The sequence below is a fragment of the Nicotiana tabacum genome, chromosome 4, assembly GCF_000715075.1.
Source record: "Nicotiana tabacum cultivar K326 chromosome 4, ASM71507v2, whole genome shotgun sequence".
In the NCBI taxonomy this organism is placed as follows: domain Eukaryota; kingdom Viridiplantae; phylum Streptophyta; class Magnoliopsida; order Solanales; family Solanaceae; genus Nicotiana; species Nicotiana tabacum.
In genome coordinates this window covers 64,743,972-64,766,598 of record NC_134083.1, presented here as the reverse complement: position 1 = coordinate 64,766,598, position 22,627 = coordinate 64,743,972, and the positions used below count along the sequence as shown (strand labels likewise).

General features: G+C 36.1%; 1 protein-coding gene across 1 annotated transcript; it reads right to left on the bottom strand.

Moving 5' to 3' along the window:
- Nucleotides 1-11,707: 11,707 nt before the first annotated feature.
- LOC107789701 (beta-carotene hydroxylase 2, chloroplastic) lies at nt 11,708-14,167 on the bottom strand. Its single transcript, XM_016611556.2, has 7 exons — nt 13,603-14,167; nt 13,449-13,508; nt 13,018-13,089; nt 12,732-12,866; nt 12,495-12,620; nt 12,143-12,199; nt 11,708-11,976 (listed from the first exon to the last, which is right to left on the bottom strand). Exons 1-7 carry the CDS (start codon nt 13,993-13,995, stop codon nt 11,899-11,901), a joined length of 921 nt encoding a protein of 306 aa, XP_016467042.1. The 5' UTR covers nt 13,996-14,167; the 3' UTR covers nt 11,708-11,898.
- Between the last annotated feature and the right edge of the window lie 8,460 nt (nt 14,168-22,627).

Below are 22,627 nucleotides of genomic sequence, written 5' to 3'. Positions count from 1 at the left end.
GTGAGTGTAAAAGCACGAAGGGTGATGCCATACCATATTGTGAGTGTTAATGTACGAAGGGTGATGCCGTGCCATGATATGAGAGTTAATGCACGAAGGGTGATGTCATGTCTATTATTTTTATGGTGAGATTGAGAGTAAAAGCACGAAGGGTGATGCCGTGCATTTTTCCTTTACTGTATTCGTTGTTTCTGTTTATTCATAGTATATTTGTTGTTCCAGTTATCATTCTGTTGTAGTTTCTTATCTCGTATTTCCCCCAGCATGTTTCTCCCTCCCGATATTTTCTGTCTAGCTCTTCATTACTGTTATTTGTACATACACTGTTAAATTGTACAGGTTGATTTGTAGGTGCCTTGCCTTAGCCTCGTTACTACTTCGTCGAGGTTAGTATCGACACTTACCAGTACATGGGGTCGGTTGTACTGATACTGCACTATGCACTTTCTGTGCAGATATTGGTACCGGCTCGGGTTGATCGAGATTTTTCTATTAGACTGCTATCCGGAGACTCAAGGTAGATCTGTCGGCGTCCACAGACATTGAAGTCCTCGTGTATCTTTTTTGTTCTACTGTTTCTTTCATTCAGACAATTGCATTTCTTTCAGACTATTACTTGTAGTGAATTCTAGAATGCTCGTAAATTGTGACTCCAGATCCGGGTGGTAGAAATTAATGCAGTTTTTATATTATTCCACACTCATTATATTTTATCTTAGCTAATTATTGTCATTTACTTAATAGAATAAAGATTGGTTTAATGATTCTCTAACGTTGGCTTGTCTAGCAAGTGAAATATTAGGCGCCATCACGGTCCCGACGGTGGAAATTCCGGGTCGTGACAATTAACTAGATTAATTCACCACCTGAACAGTTAGTTAATTCCTAAAATTCACACAAATGAAGAAAGAACTAATTGTATTATTTTATTTTTTATTTTTATGATATGAAATATGCTATTAAAACACAAAAAATTGAGAAAAATAATTAAGATAACAAAACACTAATGACTTTAGGAGGTATTAAATAGTGCAAAATTAGGTATTCACATATGGTGAAGCTCTATAACCCTTCCATGCTCGTCTTGCTGGAGACTAGAATGGCAGACCACAAGCACCTCACTACTGAGCTCAAGTTTGATGCTCAATTCCAACCCCCTGTTGTTTGCCAGTCTGGTGGGATTCTGCTTATGTGGAAAAATGATCTGGTTAAGCTAGAGGAAGTAGCCACTACCCCACAAGGGGTGCATATCATGGTCAAGGTACTCCCCTCATCCACTAAATGGCTTTTTCTGCTATATATACTAGTAATTGTGTTAATAATAGAAATAAACTCTGGAACACACTAGAGGACCTGGCTTCTATCTACGGGGGAAGTTGGATTGTTGGGGGGGGGGGGGGGTGAAGTCCTAAAATCTAGGGATAAGTTTGGGGGTAATAGCTTAAACACTAATAGAAGCAACAGATTCTGGAAATGCTTGAACAATTGCAAATTAGTTGATCTAGGTTTTTAAGGTTCAAAATATACTTGGTCTTATAAAAGATACACTAACACGCAAGACCTAATCCTAGAAAGACTTGATAGGTGCTTTGCAACTGATGATTGGATAGAAGAGTTTCCCGAATAAACTGTTACCCATATTCCTAGGACTCACACTGATCACTGTCCACTTATTTTATGTTTAATCCATCAAAGTTAGAGCAAGGCCAACAAGCCTTTAAAGTTTGAATCTATGTGGAGCAACCACCCTGACTTTCTTCCTATTGTGGAAGATAGTTTTGCAACCAATTTTGCAGCCAATACTGATATCCTGAATGCTACCTTTGTTTTTGGTGGCTGATTGGAATAAGCATGTCTTTGGCAATATTTTCCATAGGAAAAGGCAGATCCTTGCTATACTTGCTATCATCCATAAGTCAAATGCCTACCCCTTTACCACCTTCCTTCAGGAGCTTGAAGCCATGCTCCAGCAAGATTTCTCTGTCATTCTTACGAGTGAAGAGGACTTCTGGAAGCTTAAATCCAGAATTAATTGGTTAAGTGGAGGACATGCCAACACTAAATTCTTTCACATATCCACACTTAACAGAAGGAGGATGAATATGATCATGTCTTTAAAAGATGAGGTGTGGAACAATATTTAGGATCTCTATGACATTAAAGACACAATCCTTAACTACTTCACTAAGATCTATACCACTGAACACCATAGCTCAATTCTGTACAAGAGCCACATTACTTAGAGTGCAAATGTCCTGACTATCATGGAACATAGCACCATTGACTCTACCCTTAGGCTCTCTGAGATCAAGTGTGCCTTGTTCTCCTTCAAGGCCATGAAGGCACCAAGGCCTGATGGTCTTCACCCCTTTTTCTATCAGAAGTACTGGCACATAGTTTCTGGCAAGGTAATCCAGTTCTGCCACACTGTCTTCTCCACTTGTATAATCCCTCCTAAAATAAACAAAACCAACCTCTGCCTCATCCTAAAGTGCCCTAATGCCACAATGCTGAAAAACTTCAGGCCAATAGGTTTGTGCAAGACCTTGTACAAGCTGATCACCAAGATCATTGTCAATAGAATCAAACCTTTGCTTCAGAACATCATTGGCCCTACTCAAGCCAGTTTTTTAGCCAATAGAAGGGCTACTAGTAATGCCATTATAGTCCAAGATTACATTACCCACTTACAAAATATGAAAGATAAGAATGCTAATATGATCCTAAAAGTGGACTTGGAGAAGGCCTTTGATAGGTTAGAATAGTCTTTCATCAGAGAATCCCTTTTCTTCTTTAACTTCCCCACTAAACTAACCACCTTAATCATGTTCTATCTCACTACAAGCTCCATCTCCATCTTTGTCAATGGTACCCCGACTGAATACTTCAAGCCCAGTAGAGGCATTAGGTAGGGAGATCCCATGTCACCCTATTTGTTCATCATATGAACGGAAAGGCTTTCCAAAAATACTGACAATGCTGTAACTGATAATGATTGATTCCCTATCAACATCAACACGGGAGGGCCTAGAATCTCCCACTTGTTCTTTGTTGATGACCTCACTATGTTTGTCATAGCCAATAGGAGAAACTATGAGATAATCTTATATATCTTGGGTAATTTCAATATTGCATCTGGGCAGAAAGTCAACCTTCAGAAATCTAAAGTGATCTTTTCTTCCAACTGCCAGGAAGAGTGTGCCACAACTTGCAGTGCCATTGTAGGTATCAAAGGTGCCAGAGACTTTAAAAAATACCTAGGTTTCCCCATCTTCCACAGAAGGTCTAAAAATAATGACTTCCAATTCATCCTAGATAACTTCAACAGTAGAATGGCTGGGTGGAAAACCAAGTTTCTGAACATGGCTGGTCGAACCAATCTGGCCAAATCTTGCCTTAGTAGCATTCCAAACCATGTAATGCATTGCACCTCGTTACCCCTCCAAATTGACAAAATTCAAAGGAATTTTATTTGGGGTACAACTCCTGCAAAAAGGAAACTACACATGGTCAAGTGGGCCATTGTCACTAAACCAAAAAATAGGGGAGGGTTGGGCCTCCAACAGGCCTACCTAAAGAACAAAACATGCCACTCTAGTCTAGCCTGGAGACTCTACAATAACACTACCTCCATCTGGGCTAGGGTGCTTATGGGAAAGCACTGTAGTGGAGGAAGGAATGGGGCTAAGGCTAATACTAGGACCTAGAAATGTGTTCAGGAGGGCTGAAAGATATGCACTAATTGCATTAGATGGGTGGTTCACAAAGGGGATAGGGTTAGATTCCTTACTGACACATGGTTTCCCAAAATACAGCCTCTAGATAAAATCCTTAATGGTTCATGGCACCACAGTGACATGAACACCAGGATAAATGAAGTGTACTCCAATGGGGTTTAGGATTTCACCTCCATTCCGTACCCAATCCCCCATAACATCAACATTATAATCCAAAACACTTTCATCCCCACCTCCACCTCTGTTGAGAACAAACTAATCTTGAACCTTAGCCCCAATGGCCTGTTTAGTACCAAATCAGCCTTCTCTTTCCTTAATGCTCTAATGCACAATGATACTTCTCATGAAGACCATTACAGTTGGATTTGGAAATTAAAGACCCCCAATAAGATTAAGTTCTTCATATGGCTCATGCATCAGAAGAGGCTGCCTACAGGGAACCACTTACACTACATTGGCCTAAGAATTGATCCTAACTGCTACTTCTGTGATTCTGCCATAGAAGACATAAACCACATCTTCTTTGAATGTGCTAATGTCAAAGGGTTCTGGCAGCAATTGCTGCACCAGTGCAATCATAAGCCTAACCATAGTGTCAATTTCTTTTCTATGCCAAACTGGGAAGACACATGGCATATGCTTCAAAATGTGAAATACAATGCTTGCATCAAATGAAAAAGGCTATTGCCCTTCTGCCTCTGGGCCATCTGGCTCACTATGAACTCTAATGTCTTTGAAAAGAAAAGAAATCGCATTAATGTGCACCAAATAATTGCAAAGGTTGTTGAATACCACCATGTCGCAGTCACATCTAAGCCTGCTATAACCACAACCACCTTATACCTGAAGTGACAACCACCGGATAGGGGCTTCGATAAGTTGAACACTGATGGGGCTGCATGCCGTAACACAAGAAAATAGGGTATTGGGGGGAGGGCGGGTGTTCAGAAACAACATGGGTGACTGGGTTTTAGGCTTCATGAGGGGGCTCCCAAACACTGACAATATTAGAGCAGAGCTTCAAGTCCTATAGATGGGGTTAAAAATAGCTCTCGATCAAGGCTTGTCACCTATTGTGATTGACATTGACTCTGAAGTAGTGTTAGAAATGTTAAAGCATGGTAACTTAACTCGCAACCCCATAATTTCTTAATGCAGGCATTTGATGGAGCAGTTGGGGAACCCAGTCATAGGTCATAGCTACAGGGAGCAGAAGCAAGTGGCGAACCTCCTCGCAAAGGAAGGAGCTAAGAATGAAGTTTTTGACAAGATCTAATTTTTGGCAGTTCCTCCGGTGTTTGCAAATGATGCACTGTGGACAGACATCTTAGGAACTATTTTTGAAAGGAAAATTAATGTTTGTAATATTGATAAAATGGTAGACGTTGATGGCAATCAACATGGGACCTCATCCTCCCCTATAATGATGTAATTTTGTGAATGTTTATATATATAGAAGTATCCAGTTAACCCCCAAAAAAACATATTATTGGGATGGAGATTTCAAACTGCAAATCTTAGTGTCTTGACCATTACATGTCCAGTTGGATTTCTTATCTCTAAACGAATAAATATTAGACAAAGAAGAAGAAAAAATCAATCAATACAGTGATGCGCATTCATTGAGTAATATATGATATATTTCTTCAATAGTTGACTACTAAATCAAAATGTTGAATTTTAATCTTCTCATTAGAATCAAGCTCCCACTGATTTTTTTTTAAATATTTTTTTTCTTGTTGTTATATGTAGTTATTATCCGTATTATCTTTAAATTTTGATTTCTCTGCTTAGTTGTGTGGGTGGTGTATGGGTCAAAATCTGTCTTTAGAATATTTAAGCCAAGATAATACTAAGGAAAAAGTTCCCAAGTCGTCGTTTGTTGAAATGGCCCGAGAAGCAGCAAAGTCTGTGGTCGAAGAGTCAACGAGAGTCGTAGTCGAGGTGTCACTAAGGGAAGAGTTCCCAAGTCGTCGTTTGTCGAAATGGCCCGAGAAGCAGCGAAGTATGTGGTTGAAGAGTCAACGAGAGTCATAGTCGAGGTATCAACAAGGGTCGAGGTCGAAATCGAGTATCGTTGATAGAGCTGTAACGACTAGTTTTCAAGATAGGATACTAAAGAGAATATTCTAGTGGGTATCTTCTTCACTTGTACTATTAGGGTTTCTTAGGAACATGTCCCATATAAATAGAAAATGAGACAATGATAGAGGACATGTGATATTCATTTGTAAAGAACACACTTTGACTTAAAGATTTAGCTCTCACTTGCTAAGATACAAACATCACATTTTCACTGAGATTCTTGCCCACACTTTTCTACTAGATCCGGGAATAACTCAAATATTCAAGGGATTGTCTATCATTCATCATTGTAAGGAATAACATCCATTTATTCTATCTTTTCTTGGGTGACTCATTCCCTTTATTTATTTAAATGTCATTTATTGTTATTCATTGTTATTAAATGCAACACTATTATTTTCGATTTGTGGAATATTTATTACACTGACCGACCACATTTGCGTGATATTTATTATTTAAGAATATTATTATTAGTTAAGATTAATATATATTTACATAAATTTAATTATTTAAATCAAGATCTATATTTTTTGGTTAAACATGTGCGTGGGGTGGCGGTGTTTGTTGGAACTATTTTATCTTTCTGTTTTGGGTGCAAATGTCAGCGTCTTTTGTTAATTGTGCATTTTTGCTGAAATGGCACTTTAGTGGTAAGATGAAATCGCAATATGTTAATGGGTGGAAGATGTGACGTGTACGTGTTGGTTCATGATTAAGGGATAATACATAAAGTGCCCATCCAAAAATAATTTTTTAAGATTAGTTAATTGGTGTGTTAATACATAACCACCTGGCATTCAATAAGCGGCCCAATTTGACGATAAGATTTTCGAGTCAACGCGCAAAAAGGTTGTTAAATGATCTTGTCTAGAGCATAGCCAATAGTCCATTCTCGGGCGTTGTTTACCTTTATTCCCACAAGATTCAGACTTCAGAGGAAGAGATGCAGCACTGCGAAGGATTAAAGTCAGGGGCGCGCTAGAAGCCCGGCTTCAGCTAGAACTTAATATTGAGAAATTCAATAAAAATATATATAAATATTTAATTTAAAACTTAGTTATTAATACTTTAAAATATCGTTCTAAAATTCAGAACCTATAAAGTTAAATTTCAAACTTAAAGTCAAGTGATCAATAATGGTATATTACTAGCAGAGGCCTTTTATTTGTTTCCTGTCCTCATGGTCTTATCACAATAATAACCAATGTGCTAGTTTCAGTCCTTTTCAACTCAGATTTTATTCTTCAATACCCGTTCGTTTTAGTTTTACGTGACAGCATTTAGTTAGGTACACTACTTGAAATAATTAAATTTACCGATAAACAATCGTTTAGGAAGCTAGCATAGAAATAAAAATATCACATTGAATCAAATAGAGAAATTTTAGAAACGTAGAAGTTAAATGAAATAATATCACCAATATAATATATGCTGTAGAAGAGTTTGATTACGTAGTAAAAGTTGTTTCTTAACATCTAGAAAACATTATCTCCATAATGTAACAGATCTCTTTATATTGAAGTTTGTTTTTTACAATCTACAAGTCGGTTTCCTCTTTACAAAGAAACGATATTTTGTCAAGTCAAGATCATGGTTATTCAATTTAAGCCTTATATGTTATCAAGTTTAGAGTTCGAATAATTATGATAGTGTTATATATAGTTGTATACAGGTAAAATCGGGGATAAACTTACCCTTGATTTTCCGTTGTGGAACGAGGAACTTCATTACTTTTTACTGGCTTCAGTGAGATCGAAGGTATCTGTAGATCGAAACCAGGGACAAGCGATACGACGGGTCTCGGGCATGACCGAACCCGGAAAGAATCAAGCTGGAGTAAGACGAAAGATCGAGGGTAAAGGAAAGACGGCTAAAAGAACAAAATGCGGAGCCGAAATATCCGTCATTAGCCGGATATTGCGGCACAGATCACGCTCGGTACTGGCCACAAATAATATTTTCGTCGAAAAAAGGGAATAGAAGATTTTTACCTTATTTATACTTGTATTAGGGTTAAAACTCTACTATATAAAGAGAGGAACCCTAATATTTTTTAATCACTGTTATCACGCATATCAAAGCAATAAAGTTTATTCGGACTTTTAGCAATTGTTTAAGTATTCTTCAGTTGTTCATTGACTTAGCCATATAAGAACTCTCTCTCGAGAACTCGGTTGTGGTCGATTGTTAGCATTTAAGTCTAACATGAGGCTTAATTATTTCTACATATTGGTTTGATCGTTATTCTCATTTCAATTCAATTATTTACCGCTCTTTAATTATTTATATTAAATTAAATCATATATTCTATAAACGTCTTACAAATTTAATTGTTATCGTTTGAAGGGTAAACGATAGTCTTTTTGTTTCTGTTCGGAGCTCTAAAATAAATTCTATGACTTTAAAGTACTAGCCATTCTGAGTAGTATTTTAAGTGGTGAACAATGTCATTGAGTGTTTTCCAAAGACCTCTTTTACTTTGGAGATTGGTCCTTCCTTAAATGAAATACCGTGCTTTAAGCTACTCGAAAGAACATACTACTCCCTTCAATTTCTACCGTTCTTTTTTTATTTTTTTTGTAATTTCTAAAGATTTAATACCGTAAAACTCGTCTAAATTATATAATCTTTGTCAGTTGCCTACCTAAATTATTACATGTCTCCGAAAATTCTCTGAACTATATCCCCCTTCATAACAAAACCCCATCGTCATCGGGGGCAAAGCTACACTCTGGCAAGGGTGGTCAATTGACCACTCTTAGTCGAAAAATTACACTACATATATAGGTAAAATATTAGATTTTAAAGGTATATAACTTATTGAACACCCTTTATCGGGGATTTTTTTTACTTCAAATAAGTTTGAACACCCTCGGAAAAATTTCTGGTCGATCTCGCCACTGATCGTCGCATTCTTACTAATGCGTGTAATACACTCTCCAAATTATTTTAAAATCTGCCACGTGACAATCTACATGAATATTTGTTTACCATAATCTAAAAAACAGACTTAATTAAGATTTTAATACTATTTATTATATCATTAATTCATTATAAAAAATTACATAGTAAAAATAAAAAAGGGAGTTAGCGTTAAAACTAGTGGGTTAATTGAAAAAAAACTCATTTTCTCTTTGCTCTCATCGAAGAATGGCTACACTAATCTCTCAGTAGCGATTTTCTCCATTAATCTTGGTTCTAACCTCGATTGCATTGTCTATTCTTGCTTCCGTTCGAAAATCGGGATAAAAATTAGGGATTCTGCTCCTAAATCGGTATAGAAGATTATGATTTTGATAGTCCTAAATTGTGAGGATTGTTGAAAGGAGATACCTAAATTGTTAAAGAAGATAGCTACACACATGTCCTATTTCTTTATTCCCTAATTTCTTGAAAGACATTAAACCTCATGCTCTACAAATATTTGAAAGAGTGTAGGATCTTTCAAATAAATTTAGGTAAGAAATGAAGGATGGATAAAACGAGAAAGATAAGAAATAAAATCAGAAATATTAAGAGAGAGAATTTCATAGGGATTCAAATGAAGAAATGGAGAAGAAAAGTGAAAAAATGGAAAAGAAAGGTAAAAAAATGAGGAAGGAATGTGACATGTAAAGAAAAAGAGAAGAAAATAAAAAAAAAATATAAATTTTAAAAAAGAAGGGCTAATTAGTTGTTAGACATGCCATTTTAATGGGTTTTTTAGACTTGACGCGCTCTTGGGCGATTTATTACACACATAATGTCACATAAGTGACGAAGGGGTTTTATTATGAAGGGAGATATAGTCCATGAGGTTTTCGGGAACATATGATAGTTTAAGCAGACACCTGACAAAAAATGTATAGTTTAGATGGATTTTAGGGTATTAACTCATTTCTAAATACATACATTTTATTTTTAAAAATTTAAAGAGGTTGTACACGATACACAAAAACTAAGTACTTTAGCCATCAAATACTGAACCTTGCAACATAAAGTAGAATAAACTATAAAGGGAGTATAAATTTATTTGTCAAATGAAATACTAAGCCTCTAGTCAATTGATTCATTGAATCTTTTGTCCTCTTCTAAAAGTAAGTAAGAAAAGAAGTAAAGAGGAAAAGAAGTAAAGAATGCCTTTCGGTTCCGTGATCTGGTCGGCATCAACATAGCACAAAGGCATAATAAGAGTCGGTTTTGTAGCTTATTATAAATGTAAATTCTAGTTATGTAGCTTTTTTAAAAAAACTGAGATTTCTAAAAATAACACACAAAAAAATCAGTAAATTAAACATAAAAAGTTTTGTATGATCATTTATTTATTCAAATTGAAATTAGTCCTGAGGGTTGATTTCCGTCGTTATTCATAAAATTAAGGAGGCACCAGTACTACAGATAATAACGTTAATTCTACTTGTATTGTGGTCCACTCCTACTATATTGTTTTCCTTTGAACTGTACTATTGGACCTAACAACGCGGGATGTTGTCTATATTGGTAACAATAGGTTCGTCATACTACACCTCGCACTTGATCGGTTGGGCATCTCAATCAAATCAACCATTAACCAGTAGGGGGACTTTTGGGATTTGATTGTTGTTTAGATAAATGTAGCTCTCGTATCAAAACAACACTTGGCATGAAGATAAATGGATAATCGATAGATGTGGGAAGACCATTATCAAAACTCGCTTGAGTTGACAAAAGTTGAATTGATTTTTTTTCCCCTTTTTCCTATGCAGATATATTTGGACCGTCCACCTAGAATATTGGGGCAACACTGGCTATTATTGAGTGGGTTTTTTATCCCTTTTGTTAATGTTTATTAAAGTTACTCAATAGGATGGCATGGAATTGTTTTCTATCATTCCATTTGAAAAGAATTACGTATTTCTTGTAACGCATGAAACCGCTACAGAGAAATAAAGAAAAGTGAAAGATGAGATTGAATAGGCGAGGTAATCATAATAGAAAGAATTTCCACTGCTTGATTGGAGAAGACATTATATTCGAATGGCCATTCCTTTTGCAACACTCATAAAAGAAAAAGAAAAAAAAAGGAAGTAGCATAAGAGAATGGGGATAATCTTGATTCCCTTTTTTTTTTTTCCCAAATAATTTTTTAAATCACTTTCATAAGCTCCTCATTTTTTTTTCTTTGGTGACTCACCTGTAACCTTAAAAAGGAAAATGAAGGAAACTTACTTGTACTTGAACAATCCTTCCAACAGATTCACTAATTTATATCAACTTTTAGTTACTATATTTTTCGTTCTTTGAATGGTTTGGTTGTAGACGATCTAATTAAATATTATCTTTTCAATCTCACACACGAATTGACACCTTAGAAAGTTCCGAAGGCCAAACATTGCGTCTATTCAGAATGAATGTTGAAAGTTTGAGCTAAACTATCAATGACCTCAATGACCGTCTCTTTCACTACAACTGCAATTTATTGCCATAAACTATTTTTATTTATTATCAGTACCATTTTTTGTATATTATAAAATCTGCTGAATAATCTCATTATATAAACTTTGTACAATTTACAATTTTAAAATCGCTTCACTAATTAAATTTAAATAGTGACGCAATGCCTTTATGTTAAAACAGATTTTATTACTATTATTACCATTTTAATATTTTCTTCCCATGTATATTTATACAATAGACAGGTTAAACTAATGTTTTGGTACCATGATCAATTTAGATGCTGATACATATCCGACCAGCCCAACACCCTCACGCAAATCACAAACGACAACGAATGAGGCACGTTGAAAAATGGAAGTGCCACTGCCACCAACACAATAAGCCTAATTTATATTTTCTTAAATGAGTTGAAGTTATTTATATCTTGGAGTGATCAATTTTTATAATTTTTTGAATTATCATTCTTTTGGTTTGCCACAAAAGTGCAATGGATTTTCTATTTTGGCTCGTCCCTTGACAAAGAAGGAATAATAAAAGAAATAAAGACAAGGAAGTTTCATATCAAGCTTGTTGTATTATATCTCTATCTTTTTACATTAATGAGAGGCTAAATACAGGTCCCTTTCATTACTAGAGCTACACCACTCGGAGTATTTATTGATCATAATCCCTTGGAATTTTTAATCCTTCGGTTGACTTCCTTTTCCAACTCCTCATTTCCTCCTACTTCTTCCAATTCCTGCACCAATAACCAATCAATCTACAGTAAGCCTCTTTTAACCATTTAATTCCGAATTATGTTAATGTCTAACTGAATAGAGAAGAAGAATAAGAAATATTTATTAACACTATAGACTAAAATTCTTTTGAAGGGAAGTTAAAAGAGAGGAAGAGAGAGTAGGCACCTTAGGTCCTAGGAACAAGCCATATGGGACACCATTAAATTTCTCCGAGTGATGAAGCTGAAATCCCAGACATCAAAATTAAAGAAGATCAACTGACCAGTCAATTTAATATTTATCTAATGAAGCCACGGTGCTAAGTGTGATTAAATTACGATTAAGGATTATATATTAACGGGGAACTATTTTATCCTTATTTATACCTTAAGCTATAATCTTTCTTTATTGAATATTTTGTCTATTTACGTGTCATCTCAATCTTAAAAAACAATTACTACTAAAATAACATATAATTTGAAACATCTATTTCTTATAATCACAACAATAATTTGAGATACAACCCAAAGAACTTTACCTGATGAGCTGCAGCTATCCTACGAAAATAAGGTACATTGGCAATGGGCCCCACTGGGAATCTCTTGTGAACTAATCCATCGTGAACGAACATGTAAGCCATCCCGAATACTGTGATCCCCAGTCCCTGCATTTATAAGAACATATTTTGTTTTTTAACATTTCACTAATAAAAAAATTTGACTACTTTATACCTAATTAGTCTCTCTTAATCAAGAATTAATTAGTGAGACCATACCGCGCCGAAACAGAGTCCAGGGATGAGGCCTTTATTGAAGAAGCCGTAGGCAAGAAGAGCAATGGCTGGAACAGCGTTTGTTATGGCAAAAACATCGTTCAGCTCGAATGCTCCTTCTCTTGGTTTATGGTGTGACTGCAAATTAAATACATTATTTAAAACATCTCATAGTCAATATTTGGTTGCCGGTGAAAAACATGACAAGAATCTTGATTTTCCTAGAAAACAAATCAAGTACAATAATCAAAATAATTAGTGTCTAATAATTTAGTGCAAATTTGCAAACCTCGTGCATGTGCCATAATGAATCATGCCATAACGCTCTATGTGCCCATATCGCCCAAAACTCCATTCCTACCTGAAATCACCGCACAACATTCAATTTCAGCAATCAGCTTATAATAATCAGAAATTTCACTGTTTGTTTAGCCGTGATTATAAGATAGTACTTTCTCCGGTCCACAATAAGTGATCATTTTAATTTTTTTCTTTTTAGTCCAAAATAAGTGTCCATTTACGTAATCAAGAAGAATTAATTTTTTTTTCAAAATTTGTCCTTATTTACATATTTTAATGTATCAAGGTAACAATTAATTAAGATTAATTTAGTAAATACATATTTTTTTCTTTAGGAGTTAGTATTTCCCGTGCCAAATATAAAATACTAAACTTATCGTGGACCGGAGAGAGTATTGGATATGAAAAAGTTGAACTTACAGCAGCGCCAAACGAGAGAGCAAATGTACCGAACATTTCAGAAAAAGACACTTCTCCACCCTATATCATAAAATTTTGAGAAAAAAGGTTAATGCAACCAACAAAGAGCTAAAAAATTAAGCTGGAGAAGAAGAACAGAGTGATTAATTGGTACCTCCATTTGCCAAGAGAATCTGTAATAAATCGCCAAAACAGCCATAGAAGTAATCCCTAAACTAGACATCACAGCTGCCACAAGATAAGTAAACCTCTCCGATCTTTTCCTAGCCAATTTTTCCGCCAGCCTGGCAGCTGAACTCTGCTCCTCAATTTTTACTTCTATCTCTTTTGCTTCAATAATCTCACTTTGGGTATTCAATTTCTCATTCTCCAGCACAAAACAAACCGTCAACTTTGGCTTTCTTCGACACCGCAGATTAATTTCGCCAAAGTTGCGAGTTAACGGAGAGAATAACAGAACTGGTGGGCTTGTTGAGGTAGGTTTTGGGCCAAGAACTGGGTTGTGCTTGAAACAAATGGTTGGGGAGCTAGCAGATCCGGCAGCCATGGGCGGTGGAGGTCAATGTCGGTATAAAAGCTTAGAGAGAAAGCGAGAGTGGGGCGGACCTATAGAGGTAGAGAGGACAATATAAGGTGACAAGTTGTAAGTAGCACTGAAATTTTTGGAAGGGGAAGGGGGCAGGTTAAGTGAAGGAATTAAGAGGATTTGTGGACAGCTTGTGGACTGCTTGTGGAAACCTGTATAAATACAATGCTATAGGTACGTTGTTCAACGTGTTGGCACACGTTGCTCTCTTTGGGCATTTCCCCTTATGCAGGGTTTGCACTGGGGGTCCTCCTAACTAACTTCTGCTTCAGTTTATGGTCCTCGCTTTGACGAATACTACATGATTGCCACTTTTTTTTAAAAAACATTTTATTTTATGTGGAGGACGGAAAAGGAAAAGAAGTATTTAAAATCTATTTTACCTAGTTATACTATAATAGAAACTTATCCACCATATTTATTTAGGTTCCTACTTAATTACATTCTATATCTATATTTACCATTTATGTAAAAATTCATAAAAAAGAAGAAAATAGAAGATTCCCTAAATTTAGCATCTCATTCTCTCCCCTTCACCAACATCTCTCCTAAAAATTCGAATTTCATCTATTTTTCAAAAGAGTTCATGATCACGCCCAACTTTAATCCTAAAAAGGATAAGCGGTCACTGCAAATATAATCTGATCTAAAAGTCCGGAGTCGAATCCCACAGAGAACTAAGGCTTCGCTATAATTGTTAAGTATCACTAAGAAGACAAGTTCGAACAATTTCTAAGTTATAACTATTAAGATTCTTATATCTAACTAATTAACTAACAAATTAAAGTAGTAAATTAACAGCTAGAGATACTAAGGGTTGGAGACAAGATTAAGGAGATCTAGAGTTATGATTTCCCCAATTGTCGGAATCTTTCCGGCTATATCTTCTATAATTTCGCCGAATTATTCTCTACCGATCGTGAATACTTCAGGTGTCGTAGTTCTCTCTCGAGCAACTACGATAATTTACTAGACATATTCTCTCGAACTACGCTAGTTGACACTAATTCACCGCTCACTACGATCGTGCCAAAGTTTTGTTATCTCTAATCCCGCCTTTAAACCCTCTGTATTGATCTCTCACATACGTTGGGAGTGATGTTGTTCAACAACTACCTAAATGCGTACCCTCTCTCAAGCAATACACACAAAATAGGCACAATTAATTGATGGCCATTCAATCAACAACAACAAACACGTAGTTGAACAAGTAGCAAAATTTAACGGCTCAACTATATAAAAATATAACAAGAATTTATCCTACAAAAGGTTCCATCAAAATCTTAGTTAACAAATTAGCTATTCATAACCATGCTAACAATTATGATAATAATTGAAAGCATTAAAATACAGATTAAGGAAGAACGGAAGAGAAAACTCTTATGATTTGTTGCTTCCAAGTGTTTCTGTAGTCTTCTTGCCTCTCCAATAATGTCTTCCTCTAAAAACTAAGTTTAGGAGGTATTTTTAAGGTAGGGTTGAGGTCTACATGTCCAAACATAATAAGAAAATAAAAGTGTCTCGGATAGCATCGTTGGTGCGGACATTGTCAGAGGCACTAATATTACTCCGCGAGGCACTGTTAGAGGCGCCAATGACAGTGCCCTGGACAAGGCCTTGCACTGTCTATGGCCATGACTTTTCATTGCCTTGCACGTCTTCTTTTATTTCTCCATTTTATAGCTCTAAGGTACCATTTCGTGCAACTTTTCTCCACTTCATGTCCAAGCATTCCTACACGTGAAATAAGTTTTATTAAGCTCAATTGTCGCACAAATTAGCATCCAAACAACAAGTAGGGTAAATAACGTCAAAATATATGAAATTATAGCATGACATCAGTTCACATCTCATTCCCTCTCCCTCATACTTATCATTGAAAATATGTACTTCTCTCACAATGTCAACGAAAATAGGTATTTGACGATCAAAAATTTGAGAAATCTGGTTGAGTGACCTTCTTAGTGTTATAGGCATAGTTAAGTGACTTTGGTGTTACAAAGGAAAGAAAGATGACTTTACTAGATAATTTCGGATAGTTAAGTGACCATTTAAGTAATTGACTCACTGAATAACAAAATCAAGTTTATTGCGTGTTGATGTAGTATGCCTATTATTGTTTTCAAAATCCTTCATTAATTGATGTATTTTGGTAAAATGACACCATCGAACTTGTAGAAATTATACCAGGTAGCCATTCTAAAGGATTGCTATTTAGAAATTAGTCAATGTTTCTTGAATTTCAGTATTCCAGTTCAATTTTTTGTGACAAAAATATCTTAAGTAAAAATTTTTAGATCAAAATTTTATGACAAAATAAGTACTAACTAATCTCTAAATAACATCCCTAAGAATGACTATCTGTGCACCTACCCTAAGGCTGTCCTAAGGGCCGTCCCGTCCCGTCCCACTTAATTCTAAACGGGATGGGCCCATGTTAAACGGGACACGGGATGGGACGGGATGGCCATTTCGTCCCTTTTGTCCTGTCCTATCCCGTCCCGTCCCACTTAATTCTAAATGGGATGGGCCCATGTTAAACGGGACACAGGATGGGACGGGATGGCCATTTCGTCCCGTTTGTCCGTCCTGTCCCGTTCTGTCCCACTTAATTCTAAACGGGACAGGCCCATGTTAAACGGGACATGGGATGGGACGGGATGTCCGTTTCATCCCGTTTGTCCCGTCTCGTTTCTTATCGTCCCGTCCTGTCCCGTCCCTTCCCGCCTGTTCCTGTCCTATGTTTTTTTTTTTTGAATTCTAGCCGTTGGGCAACGACTCCAATTGTAAAAATAGCCGTTCCCAACAGCCAAAAACGGCTATAATTGGCCTCTACCTCTCAACCCCCCCCCTCCCCCCCCCAAAAAAATACCCCTACCCCCCTAAACTTTTAATATAATCCCTAAGTTTATTAAGTTACACTTTGGCCCTATTTTCTCCTATAAATACCCCATCCTTCTTCATTTTTTCCCACAAAAATCAATCATTCTCTCTCAAACCCCTTACATTCTATCTATATTATTCTCTCAATTTTCTCACTATCAACTATCAAGTGATAAGTTTCAAGTATTTGGGCAAATATTTGGAGCAACTTTCAAGTTTCAAATTAATTCGTCAAGTATTTGGAGCAATATTTTGGGTAATTTCTTTAAGTTTTAATATTTAATCATGGTGCACTCGTTCCATATCCTAATTTTAATATATAATTTTTGCGTATCATTTTAATGCTTAATTTTTGTGTTTACTTTACGTGTTCTATTTTCGTAGTTAATTTGTGTGTTTAAATTTTGTGTTAACTTTTTTTAATTTAATTTCATATTTAAATTATGACACCTAAAAATATATTTGGCTTTAAAAAAACTAGTAAAGGTGAAAGTAGTAATAATCCTAATCCTAGTCCTAATCCTAACCCTTCTCCTAGAATTAGAAAATATATAGATGAAATGACTCATGTTGATGAAACTTCATTTTTTTAACCCCCCGCATGTTATAATATTAATTTCGGAGAACAACTAGATTATAAAACTTTACAAAGATAATTTGGCAATGATATTTTTTTTGAGGATGAAGAAAATGAGGATGAAGAAAATGAAGAAGAAGATTTAGATGAAATACCCACTAGTCCCGCAACACAAGCTCCAACTCAGACTGAATCCCGGTCTGGAGCTTTACCCCCTATACCTCCTGTAAGGGGTAAGCCTAAGGGTGAACGTCCCAAAACATCACTTGTATGGAATTTTTTTTAACATGATAAAGTCAATCAACATGCTACATGTGGAATATGTAAGCAAAACTTTGCGCACACCAAAAGTGGTAGGACGAGGAGTTTAAATAGGCACTTAGGTAGGGAGCACAAAGCTTCATGGATACAAGCTAAAATAGAAGCCGGACTAATAACGAATCCTAGCACCGGTACTGGCACTCCTAGTGGATCTGGCGGGGGTTCTAATTTTTTACAACAACAACTTGACCATGCTTCTGTTACATGTCATTGGGTTGATCATCACTGGAACATGCAAAAACGTATTATTGGTTATAAATTTGTTAATTCAAAACACACTGGAGCATATATTGCAACTACTATTTTACAAATTGTTGATTTTTATGGACTCATTGATAAAGTTTTAACTATCACCTTAGATAATACTTCTGCTAACACAACTGCAGCAAATAGCTTAAGAACTAGACTTTGTCCAATTAATCCAGTAATTTTTCATGTTAGATGTGCATGCCATATTTTTAACTTGGTTGTAAAAGATAGTATTGATTTATTTTCTGATGCTTATAGTAAAGTACAACATGCTTGCATCTATATTTTTCGTGCTAATAAAGCGAGTAGAATTCGTGAATTTGCTCAACAATGTGCTAGTGCTAACCTTCCATATAGAAAAATTCCAAAAGATGTTTGTACTAGGTGGAATTCTACTTATGAAATGCTTAAAGTTATTTATGATTATCGAGTGCCTAATAAGAGTACAATGATAATGCCGACAATAAGGCCCCGGCTATACCTTAAACCGAATGCACAAAGTATAAAAGATATATGACCCCGGGATGAATTGGGACTCACCAAGTCAGCTGAGAAGAAGGTGTACTGCTATCACTGATTAATATCTCTTGTTGTGGAACCACCTGCATCCATTTAAAGATGCAGCGCCCCTGCTAAAAGGGACATTAGTACCGTCGAATAGCACTAGTATGTATAACTAAACACCCTCTCAATAGAATGACAAATAATACAACCAAGATTTTTATAATATCAATGAAAGCCTTAATCAACATCAGACCTCAATTTAGGATCAAGACAGTGTTCAAATTAATTTTCATATCTCACATTGGGAGATTTTTAGTATCGATATACCATTGTCCACAATACCATTATTCACAAAACCAGTACCACCGTACTCTTAGCACAGAATCCGATCACGACCCGATCGGCTAGGCTATCTCAGTAGAGACATCAACTACAATTTCTCTCAATATCAATACCACCATCTTTAACACGGAGTCCGATCACGACCCGATCGGCTAGGCTATCCATTAGGTACATCGACTACAATCACAATTTCAATTATAATTTCCAGCACAATCACCACCATGTGTGCGGCATGGTGTCCGATCATGACCCAACCGGCTAGGCTGTCTTATTTGAGACATCAACCTTTTTATATCAATCATCGCATTTCATATTACTTTCACATCTTTTCATTTTATTGGCACTAATGGCCATGATTATAAGATCATTCTTGGCACGTTGGCCATATTCAGTATTTCATGCTCACCTTATCAATTTCAAATATCATTATCATCATCAACAACAAATACAATTCAAATCAAGGTGTGTAGTACACATGTGAGCAATTTAGAGTCTAAGGCACATAGAGATATTTTACAAAATTTGGCATAATAGCCTTCATTTGAACTTGACTTAAAGCCGAAACATTATTATTGCACAACCCATATTTTAACACATCCTCAATTGATAACATAACATTAATAAAACATTTGGGATGCTTGTTGAACATATATCTTTCAACCCAATCTTACTCGGAATAGCCAGTTTCATAATAAATCACCCGGGACTTACATAATTTACATGAATATCGTGAGATTCAATTCTAAGAGAAGAGTTTAGCCAACATACCTCACTTGAGCTTCCTTACACTCTAAATGTTATGGAATTCTTAGCAACTTCAATCTATTTTAGAAATATAACAAATTACACCAAAATTAGGAAGATGGTCATAGTTCTAGCTCATTTGAGCCTTTTATCAAACACTAGGTGTGTATAAGATTTCAAGGTCCTTTTATGGAGGATTCCATCATCCCACAACCCAATCTTTACCATGCTTAGTTCAACAATCTTCCTACATCCCTTGATATCCCATGCATGTAAAATAAACAACTCTCATGCCCAACAATTTTCTTGCTAATTACACATTTCTAGACAAAATTCAAAATTGAGGGTTAGGGTGTAGAATCTTACCTCTAGGATGAAGACCTAGTGAGTTTTCCTCCTTAATCTTCTAAAACTTGAGCAAGAATTGAAGAACAATTATTGAAGAACACTTTCTCACTCTAGGGCACTCTCTCTCACTCTAAAATATCAGATTATAGCTCAAAAATGGCCCAAAGAGTGTATTTAACGAAATATGATCGGGTTTTAAAAACCCCAAAATGGAGCTCTGGAATGGTTCTGCGGTCGCATATGCGACTGCATAATGGATATGCGGACCGCATATCGGTCGCATAATTGCTGACAAAAATTATCAAAAAATCTGTCTGTGTATGCGGTCATTATGCGGTCCGCATAACTGTTCTGCGGTCGCATAGTCGACCGCATAATTGCTTCCAACTGACCCAATTAACTGCCTCACTCTGCGACCATTATGCGGTCCGCAGAGTGATTCTACGGTCGCATAATGGACCGCAGAAATGCACTTTTTCGCCAAAATATTTTCCTTTACTTTCCGGTGCATTGTTCAACCCAAAAAGTCCGAGCCACGGTGAGCTTGCTAGCCGCGAAGAATTTCTATAATTCTCAACACGTAAGCCTAGTTCGGCACCATGAAACATTATTTTCTTTGCAAATTTTACCGGAATTTATACTAAAGCACTTTGAAATTTTCAGGGGTGTTTCACTTGATTCTAATCTTAATCAAGGATCGGAAACTATTAAAGACGAAGAAGGCAATGAACAACTTTTGGCATGGTGGAGGGAGCGTGGTAAGACTTTTTCAACACTTTCAATAATGGCCCGAGAGATCCTTGCTATTCAAGCATCATCAGTAGCATCGGAGAGTGCTTTTAGCGTGGAAATTTCAAATTGGAGATCATCGACATTCATTAGCGGAGGGCAACCTAGAAATTTCCGTATTATTCAGAGATTGGATTAATTCAGATAAAAGAAATTTTGGTTTTGAAAAATTAACCACTAGGGAAGAAGAAGAATACAATGAGATACTTAGCACTGGGAGCGATGACAGCATAGAACTCACGTAACATCAATCAACATTGCCAATTCCAGAACAATGTCCAAGAAAAATTATAGATAAGTGACAACGAAGTTATATAGGAGCTTACAAATATTAGTATGATAATTGTTGAGACCAAACACACTCACGCAAGTATACGTGGTCGTCAAGTAATATAGTAATGAGTAGAGTATCGTTCCCACGAAGACTTATGATTAACTTTTGACTAACTCAAACTCAAATAACTTATCGATTCAAGCGATTTCTCACAAAATAGATAATTTTCTAATTTACCACCTAAAAACTATCAAGTAATGAAATACTAGAGATCAACCACAACACTTAAATGATTTCGAATAACAATCAATAGGAGATAATATTCCAGGGTCACGGGTTATCTAATAATCATGTTGCATTCTTAACTTAAAATAACTAATTGATTTATCTGGATTGTTGATTGAAAGGGTTGATATTACTCATAAGAATCTGTCGAGTTCTTACTCGCAATTCAAGCTAACTTAATACCTATATGTCTATGAAATTAAGATTAACAAGAATGCATTTACACTACTTGTATTTCAACCGAGTAAGACAATTAGGTATATTTCTATCCTAATTGCAAATCCGTTCCCCGATGTCCGGGTTCAAGAACTTGCTCTATTTAATTCTATATGCAATCTAGAATTCCCACTTTCGAGTTCAACTCTAGATTCGTAGATAGTAATTCACTGTTAGCTACTCAGCAAATTAATTAAAAATAGAATTAAATAAATAACCCAATATGATAAAATCAACTTTGTCAAATTAAACTTCAAACATCAATATTCATGCATCGCCCATGACCCTAGAATAATAGGGTTCTTAGCCACTCATGTTCATGCAGTCATCAAATAATTCACAAGAGTGTATAATAATCAATAAAAGAAGGAAAAATAAGAGCTCAAGATGAATTCCGTGGTTCCCCAGCTTTGTCGTGGCTTTTTCCCCTTCCCAATATGTTCGATGCCCTAAAAGAGGCGTTTTTGGCTTATATATTGCGTACAAAAGTCGTGGGCCAAAGTTCTCCTATTTCTAATGCGACTCAACTTCAGGGATTGATGCTGGGGTGGATGCATCGCATCCACCTCGTCCTCCACTTCTCAGCTTCGCATTGTTCCTCCATCTCAGCTTTGGCCAGGTGCGGATGCTAAGGCGGATGCTATGGGCCGACTTCACTGCTAAGGGTGTATGAAATCTGATTTTTTTCTAGATTGGATGCGACGCATCCAACCCCTCTTCCTCTATCTAGAGCACCTTTTCTTCATATTTTTGCACTCCAAACACCCTAAATCATCACAAACAACTCAATTAGTCATAAAACCAATAATTAAACTATGTTGGGCATTTTAAAGATCAAATAGCATCAAAAAGCGGTTAAAACATGGGTAAAGTAACATCAACACATATCAAAATATGCCGAACATCACCACCCCACACTTAAACCTTTGTTCGTCCTCGAACAAACCATCACTATAGTAGACGAAACAAAATTAAGCTCTTATCATTCAAAGCACACTACACCTATGACCATGGCTATTTGCAACAATTAGGCTCTAGAATATGCATCACAAACACTTCCC